Source organism: Helianthus annuus, chromosome 7, assembly GCF_002127325.2.
Source record: "Helianthus annuus cultivar XRQ/B chromosome 7, HanXRQr2.0-SUNRISE, whole genome shotgun sequence".
In the NCBI taxonomy this organism is placed as follows: domain Eukaryota; kingdom Viridiplantae; phylum Streptophyta; class Magnoliopsida; order Asterales; family Asteraceae; genus Helianthus; species Helianthus annuus.
The window spans coordinates 75,969,914-75,979,465 of NC_035439.2; the positions used below are offsets into that span (position 1 = coordinate 75,969,914).

Consider the following 9,552-nt stretch of genomic DNA (forward strand, 5'->3'; position numbering starts at 1 on the left):
GGTCCGTAATTTAATTACGGTCGCGTAGGAAAAAGAATTACGTAAAACGGACTTGTGTAGCAAACGTTAAGCAAGTTCTAAGTTGATATTTTGGTATTTTTCGTAGCTGGGCATCTGCTGTGACAACCGGTGATTTACGGCTCTTGATTACGTGATTAACAAATGATTAACGCGATAATAGATAGCGTTTATAGCGCGAATTAACTTAATTAGGCCTTTGGAGTGCCTGGGAACGCCTATCCGTCTTAACAGTGCGCGAACGGTGGTTTACAGAGAAACCTGCGAAGCGTTAAACGGCAACGGATTGAAACCGAACAGAACACTGACAACGCCGACAAATATTAAATTTTTACGATATATTTTAGCTCCGTAATTAAAATTTTACATCCGTAGTCGAAACCGGATCGAAAAACAGATTAAAACGGCAACGACGCGTTTTACGCGGTTTTTACCGTAATCGATGAACGAACGCGCAAACGACATTTACCGGCACTATTTTACGTGATTTCGTTTAAAAAAAATAAAAATAATAAATTAAAAATAATATACGTTATTATATTTTACGGAGCTCGGGTGCGGAAGCGGTTCGTTGGAATTAACGGGCCACGTAAAGACGCGTTTAGGCTTGTGGGCCTTGGGCCCAAGCCCAAAGCCCACAAGACTAAATCTGCTTATATATAAGACCTTTGGTCTTTTTAGTCCTCATTTCAAAACAAACACAGATATACACACACACTGCCAAACACCCTCTTTACATTACTCCCTCTCTCGATCTCTCTATTAGATACAAACACAGAGACTTTATGTGACAACCCGAATATTCAAGGTTCGCATTACTCAAACTCCACAACAGTTGGTGGGTGTCCTTACATTTAATTGTTTTTATGTCACGATCATACAAGACTTGGTAGGTTACACTCGTGTTTCGCTAAAATATTATGTGTGTAGGTTATCTATGCGCGAAACTGTCAAATGTGGTTTATGTGCTTGACTATCTATGTCGTGTATTTGTACGTATGTAGTAGATAACTCAAGTGGGTTTCGTTAATTGCACAACTGGGCCGGAACCCCCCTCCCCCACACACACACTTAACCCGCATGTGCATTCTCTTATGGCCCAAGGTCTGGCCCAGCTTCTCTTGTAAATAACCCAAGGTTAGGCCCGGTTATGTGAGGGGTTTGTATATTTTCGTTTAAAGGGGGTGCATGGTCATAATGTAATCATTCAACTCTCACATAAGAAAACCCTAAACAAACATCACCCCCCCATCAAGATATCTCGACGGCAGTGGATATTGGATAACCCCCCTCTCATCGATGCAACCCCCCCTAATAGGACAACATTTTAATCCAGTCAAGATCTCGGTTAGTGTGCTATTATCTTTGCTTGGCTCGAAATTCCTTGTATACATATATGATGAGGTTGATATATGGTAGTATGTATTGTATGTGTGATTCATAATTAAAGTAAGATGACAATGGCATGATCGGTCCAATCATATGGTATGTGATGGTTTAATTGGTCAAAGGGGTAATCTTTAACAAGCAAAAAGGGCGGCCCATATGTGTGTGTCAGATTAGTCTATGTTATCATTGATATGAGAATTAATTTGATGTGATGCTAATGATTTGTATTAATTATGTATGTTGGTAGTGATGTAATATGAATCGATGAACTAGAAATTACATAGGAATCAGTATGGACAATTTGGGACAAGAAAGACTGTTTGAGTAGAAATAATCATTATTAATCGATGAATGCGGGTTCAACGTTGTCAAGGTTTTGATAATCTCTATTACAACAAACAAAAGAATTGAGAATGCATGTAATTAATTTGAGGATTTCATGTGACTACTACAACTGTTAGTGATTATCTTGAGTAAATTAATGATTGTTGTTGATTGGTGAATGCATGAAAACTAGGATGACTGTGATAAGAAGGATGATATACATGAGGATTAATGATGCACAAACTTGATGACTAAAGGTTATGTGATGTCTAGGTTAATTCGAGTACTGTTGATCATGGCGAATGTTATGCTAAATGATTGTGTTTATGATGATAATTATGTGTTAATAGGAAACTGCCTTGATTAGGGTCCATAACCCCGAATTCAGTAACTATTTTTAATTGGATTTGTGTGGATGTTTGTTGCTATTTGGCGACTAATGTGGAATAAATGATTGGTTAATTTTTATAATTATGGTAAATGGTGTTAATGAAATAGAAGCCTTGGTGGTCCGATAATTATAACCTAGGATCACACTTACTGGTCAAACAAATCTGGTCGCACACCTCTTGTGGGAACGTGCAAGACATTGGGCTTTGGGGGTGTATGAGGATTATTATAACATATTGGGTCATGCACAGTTCTAAAACACATGATCCAGGTTACACACTAGGATGGGCTTGGGTTTTCTTGGGCCGCACAGTAGTAACGGGTGGCACCAGTTAATTGGGCCGCATGGCCCATACATACACCCTGTGTGGGCTTGATTCAGACCTGGGCTGCATCTTTTGTCGGGTCGCACCGAGGGAACCAGCTGGGCCGCGCAATGACAAAATAATATAGACGCACACTTATGTGCAACCACACAGTAGCCTCACTTGTGTGATACATAATTGGATTGTTTGATGGTTATGTGATGTGCTGACTTGTGACATGAATTGGTATGTGATTCAAATGGTGGTTATGTATTGTGAATCGATGTCTATTACATGCAACCCACTAGAATGCGTGATATAGGGTATGAAAAACTGATTGTTACAATAAACGCTATGGTCTGAGGGTAGCATGATTCCTTGTTACGATTTGCATGACATTATGTGCTTTACTGGTACACTACTTGTGTAAATGTGGAATATGTACCTTACGTGCATATAAGCTAATTATCTTTGGTAACCACGGTAGGAATTGGTGTACTAACGTGGAACGGGTAACATAACATACCGAGCAATCTAAGGTGAGTTCACTACATTCGAGCATGCGTCCCAGTGGTTGGGGACAGTCAGTGGGTATCCCGTGGAGGGTTAAGTCTTTTGGGTAAAAACGGGTATATTGGTTAATCTCACCTATCATTCTTGTAAGTCCCTTATTATGTTACCTGGAGGGTAACGGGTATTAGTTGGTAGCGCTACTTAGGTTTGGCACCCTCACACCGCTCCTAGATAGGACGGATGTGAACTAATGACCCAGTCGTGGCCCAGTACTAGATAGGAGTACGTGGGAAGGGCAGTCATGTATTTCAGGAGCCGTCTTGTTCGGAATTGAGATATTGACAATATTACTTGCATTGTCAGTGAACTGTTTTACATACAACCGGTAACAAACGTTTTCTAAAACTGTGAACTCGCCAGCTTTGTCTGATACACTTGTTGCATGCTCGCAGGTCGTTAGGTATTTGGATTGGGAACTTGCTGTCTGGAGGAGCATGAGTGGTCATGGGTCGACTGAAGAGACTCATATGATTATTTGTTCACTTTTACACATTGGCTTTCGAACAACTTAATTATGGTTTATTATTTGCGGTTCAGTACTCGTGTTTCGGCTTGACTCGGTTTAGTTACGGTTCAAATGGGTCAACTCAGTCAGACCCAGTCAACTCACTAGACAACTCGGTCAAACCCGAGTTAACTCGGGTCAACATAGACGACTCAGCTCGACTCAGTCCTATACGGCTCGACTCGGTCCAACTCGCTTGACTCGGTTCATCACGCCCCAACTCAGTCAACAGTCAACATGAGTTGACGCGGTCAACTCAGTTGACCCGGTCAACTCAGCAAAATATCTCGACGCGGAGGATTTGGTAAATAATTTTAGTGGCGCGATTATTTATGTCGTTTTAATAATTTATATTATTAACATGAACGAGCTCGAACCGATCCATTACAAGTATAGTTATATCTCAACTTATTCGACAAATCTTATATAAATATTGTTTATATTGTTTGGAAAATTGATTGAATTTCGAAAAATAACGACAACTTGTGTTGTCGGGGGCGTCCAAAAACAGAGGAAACTCTGCCCGTTTTTCGAGAAAAACCGTAAATACAAATGTGTTTTATTGAAAAATGACAACTAATGACATCAAGCGACTTTCATGACAATCAATATAAATGCATGTATTTCTTCAACGACACTTTATAACGTACAAGGAACAACGATAACACGGATTCTTTTTATAAAAAGAATAAATATAGTTTATGTATTTATTTCAAACGACAACACTTTACAACTTCCGAAAGCAACGATTCGGAAAATTATTTATGACAATAAATATAGTTATTATATTTATTCTAAACTTTGAAATTCCGACAATTCTTTTATAAAAAAATAAATATAGTTTATATATTTATTTTCGAATAACGAACAACATGACTTCTTTTTATAAATATAAATAGAGTTTATATATTTATTTCGAATATCAAACAACACGATTTCGTCTTACAAAAATAAATATAGTTTATATATTTATTTCAAACACCGTACAACACGAATTCTTTTATAAAAATAAATATAATTTATATTTCAAACTCCAAACAACTCGTATTCTTCTATGAAATAAATATAACTATCGGATTTATTTTAAACGACATCAACACGAAAACGCTATTAAATAAATATAAGTTGTTATATTTATTTCAAACGCCTAAACGGCATATACCTATAATTTGTTAAGTCATCATAGAAGAAGCGTTACGTAATATGAGTTGGTTATACATTGTTTTATTTTCATATAACTATTCTTTATATACACCTAAGATTTCTCGAGATGATTAACGCGATTATAACGATATATTTATATATTTTAAATATTTCGAGAAATAAGTCTTATCAAGACTTGCCAATTACTACCGACAATAAACAAACTAAACAAAGTTTAACTTAATCATTTTCGCTAAGTTAACAACTTACCGTCGAATCGTACGATTAACGATTCGGTAGAGCTCGATGACACGTAGTTTAGTTACCGTGTTTATTTAGAAACTTATTAGATATTCCATGTTAGGAATATTGTAGAATGCACGCTAGCAAGTCAAGTCTTGGAAACGACATCACAAAGTCGTAATTAGCTAGCTTTGCACAAGGAATATTCAGGTGAGTTCATAACCCCCACTTTTTACTATTTTACATTTTTGAAAATGTTTTCGGGGTGGAAAGACATGCACGATTTTTAGAAACATACAAAGTTTTCGATAAACAAAGACTGTATATTTTTAGACAAAGCACGTTTTGCAAGAACATACAAAGTTTTGAACAAACGCAAAACTCGTATTTCTAAATCTTATTACGAATGGATTTCGAGGAACTCAAATGATTTACGAAAGGTTTATACTAAACATACCGGTTTTTACAAAACAAATGCGTATTATCGAAATGTGAATGATTTTCATGTGACTGGGAGGTTCAGCCTTAGAGGCTGGGGAGGTCAGCCTTAGAGGCTGGGGTAAAATACATGTTACAATTATTTCAGACATTTTATACATGGTATGGTTAGCGTAGGGAGGGTTTTTACTACTTAGATCACGTGAGTGGGTAGGTGGAACTTAAGGCCATTAATCCTCATTGTAGGACCGAGGGACATGAGTGATAGATCTATTCGGGTGTAGCGAGCCCCACTCCTGAGTCCGCTGAGTGGACCATGAGGTGACTATGTGCCTGACGCCAAAATCTGCTAGGTTTGAGTCTTCCTGCATCACTTCACACATATCAATGGCTTTGCAAACCATTGGTGATCTCTTTTTCCTTATTGCTACATACCAGGGACATACATACTTACAAAAATACCTGATTTTTACAAATTACATACCATATTTCATATAAATTCAAAGCATAGGATTATGCGGGCATGGAGTCAAAGTCAGGGTGGGCATTAACGGTTATACAAATTTTACAAATACAAGAGTTTACAAATACATGGTTTTACGAACATAAATCGTTACAAATACAAAGTTTCCATATAACTGGGCAAGAAAATGATTTTAAATTCGTTTTCTCAATATTATTTCATAAACTGGTTATTCAAAAGATTTATTTCAAATCTTTTACAAACAAACTATGAACTCGCTCAACTTTATGTTGACTTTTTCGCATGTTTCTTTCTCAGGTTGCATTTCAAAGTTAAGGCACGGTTGGAATAGGAGAGCCATTGGAGATTCGAGTACTTAGTGGGCGTTCATTTTCTAGAAGTCTTAGCTTTATTTGCTTCCGCTGTGCAATGAAGATACCAGTCCAGTCACGCCAGCTCTGATAATTTCGGGGTGTGACAGATTGGTATCAGAGCTATAGGTTACAGCGAATTAGGTTTCTGTAGAGATACCTAGGATCTAACCTCACTTTTCTCTGGGATTTAGACTATTAAGACTTTGAATACATACAGAACGCCCAGTACTCGAATATGGTCTCCAACCGTTGCCGAAAAACAAACAGTCAAATTTTGTTTTCAAACATACGCTAAAGTTGTGTTTTATACACGGTACACAAAACAGTCGCATACAGTGCACAAAACACTGAGAGTTTAGGAAGCATGCATTTAAGACCTTCAGAAACTCATGTTGAAGTTCGTTGAAGGTCATCGCGTAGGAACCGCGAATATTAACTCGGGCACACACTACTATCCATATTGTCTATGATATTTTAACTTCCCGAGCAGGCAGCCTACGCATAACAACACGCTAGTGCACAGGTATACGTGAAACTTAAGTTATACATCAACGGAGATGAAGTACGACAGATACGACTATCGAGGCGAGGCCTTTGAAAAGACACGATGGCGCAATTCCACGATGACGCAAGATTCCTGTCAGCAGGAGAACTATCGATTGGGAAATACATTACCATCCCGGGAAAGCCAATGTAGTAGCAGATGCGTTAAGCTGAAAGGCAGACTATGCCCCGATACGGGTACGATCGATGCAGCTCATTGTGACCTCGGGTTTACTTGAACGAATCTGAGAAGCACAAGTTGAAGCAGTGAAAGTGGAAAATTTGAAGAAGGAAAGAATAGTCGGCCAGTTGAAGGATTTAGTAGATGGTAACAACGGGTTAAAAACGCGCTTCGGTAGAACATGGGTTCCTAACTCGCGTGGAGTTAAAAAGCTTTTACTCGACGAAGCTCACAAATCCCGTTATTCTATTCATCCGGGGGCGACCAAGATGTACAGTGACTTGAAACAGAATTATTGGTGGCCCGGAATAAAAAGGGATGTGGTAAAATACGTGGAGAAATGTTTGACATGTTTGCAAGTCAAAGTTGAGCACCAGAAGCCATACGGTAAACTTCAACCGTGGGAAATTCTGGTTTGGAAATGGGAACATATCACAATGGACCTATTGACTAAATTACCAAAGACGAATCGCGGATTTGATGCTATATAGGTGGTTATAGACAAACTGACGAAAAGTGCTCACTTTATACCGATACGTGAGACTTATACGTCAGAAAAGATGTCTAAGGTATACACTAATGAGATAGTGGCACGCCACGGAGTACCGGTGTCCATCGTGTCCGATAGGGATACCCGGTTCACTTCAAATTTTTGGCGCGATTTCCAAGAGCAAATGGGAACTAAGTTGTTCATTAGTACCGCGTACCATCCTCAGACGAATGGATAAAGTGAAAGAACAATACAAACATTGGAAGACATGCTGAGGGCGTGTATTATCGACTTCGGAGGTAGTTGGGATGTTTATCTACCATTGGTCGAATTTTCATACAATAACAGTTACCATGCTAGTATCGGTATGGCTCCGTACGAGATGCTTTACGGTAGGAGATGCCGGACCCCAGTGTGTTGGGATGAGGTGGGTCCACGTGAACTCGCCCATAAAGACATAGTTCGAGCCGCTAATGAGAAGATTGATATGGTTCGGGCACACTTGAAGGCGGCTAAACATAGACAAAATTCGTACGCGGACAAAAGAAGAAGGCCGATCGAGTTTCAGGTTGGCGACAAGGTCATGCTTAAGGTATCTCCATGGAAGGGAATTATCCGGTTCAGAAAAAGAGGAAAACCAAGCCCGAGATTTATTAGGCCGTTTAAAATCGTCGAACGAGTAGGTAAGGTAGCATACCGTCTCGAACTACCCGCAGAACTGGGTGGAATTCATAGCACATTCCACTACGACGACATTGAGGTAGATAATAGTCTTAACTATGTGGTGAAGCCGATTGCGATTCTACATCGTAAAGTGAAAAGCTTGAGGAACAAAGAGATTAACCAAGTAAAAGTCAAATGGGAGCATAGAAAGGGTTCGGATACCACATGGGAATCTGAAGAGGAGATGCAACGATTCTACCCTACATTATTTGGTACGTAATCAGGTTTCAAGGACGAAACCCCTTTAAGGGGGGTGGACTTGTAACGTCCCTAAAATAACCTAGAATAAAGAAATAACCTAGTTAGATAGAAGCTTTTCGGTAATAAGTTAGCATGTTAGAAATACCTAACCATAAGAACCCGATGATAGTTGAGGGACCAAACTTGTCAAACTCGAAACTTGAATGATTAATAACAAAATAACACACCAAACACACACCTAAGTGTGTGTCTGGTTCGATCAGAGCACAGGGCGACCAGGGAATCCCCCATCAAACCCTAACTTATACAAAAATTCACAAATTGAAGGCTTAAATCGAGTCCAAATCAAAATCCGAATATAGATTGGTGATCACCTCGGCGAAGGGATCATATGGTATGCGAAATTTCACTATTTAGTTCCATCTTAAATTTTAGATGAACTTATGAGATTTGAATCTAAGCTTGCATGATCATTGTTTGGATGAAATTGGGAATGAAATTATGTCTAGGAGTAAACCCTAGTCATTTACTTGTTAAATTGATGTTTATAATTGTGAATTCATGATCATACACTCATGTGTCAAGTGGGTTTTGTAGAATTATGTTAAACACTAGGATTACAATTGTTAACCTAGTGTATTTGGACTGTATGGAGTGAATTCTGACTTGTTGATATGAAAATTGACATGAACTTGTGAAATGATGCTTAAATCTTGGCTAAATAGTTAGTTAAGAACTTGATTTTTACTAGTATGAAATCCTGCTCATTAGGTGTTTGATATAATGCCTAAGAGAGGATAAATGTTAAAAACCCGACTAAAAATGCATATATGACTAGTGTGGAAAATTATGCGTTATATGCAATAAAAGAGTTCTAAACATCTATGGTTGAACTCTATGGGCAAGGAAACCGGGACGCCAAGCGGACAAGCTAGTGGCGCTATGCGTTTGAAAGGATTGCTCTAAAGGTGTGTAACCGTGGTCTCGTTACATTACGTTTATTTATTAATTCTAGCTTGTTGAATTGAAATTTAGCATAAGAGGCAAGCTCGTTATATCGCTGAAGTGACGAAGCTCACTAGACAAACAAAACGAGTCGAAACATTGGTTAGAGTAGAGTTTGGTATGTTCTTGTAATGGTGGTCTCCATTAGACATCCAAACGGGTCAAATGGTAAATGTTGAAGTGAATGGATCATCACTCAATGGTTGATTATATTTAATGCGTAAGCCGTGAAGCGGACACGCTA

At 38.6% G+C, this 9,552-nt stretch overlaps 1 protein-coding gene across 1 annotated transcript; it reads left to right on the plus strand.

Moving 5' to 3' along the window:
- The first annotated feature begins 7,746 nt into the window (after window positions 1–7,746).
- On the plus strand, window positions 7,747–8,322 carry LOC110883367. The gene has a single exon (XM_022131144.1). It carries the CDS (start codon window positions 7,747–7,749, stop codon window positions 8,320–8,322), a length of 576 nt encoding a protein of 191 aa, XP_021986836.1.
- The last annotated feature ends 1,230 nt before the right edge of the window (window positions 8,323–9,552 follow it).

Bases quoted from the DNA above. Each gene is read 5' to 3' on its own strand.
- LOC110883367 (XM_022131144.1), top strand. From the start codon at position 7,747: ATGGCTCCGTACGAGATGCTTTACGGTAGGAGATGCCGGACCCCAGTG.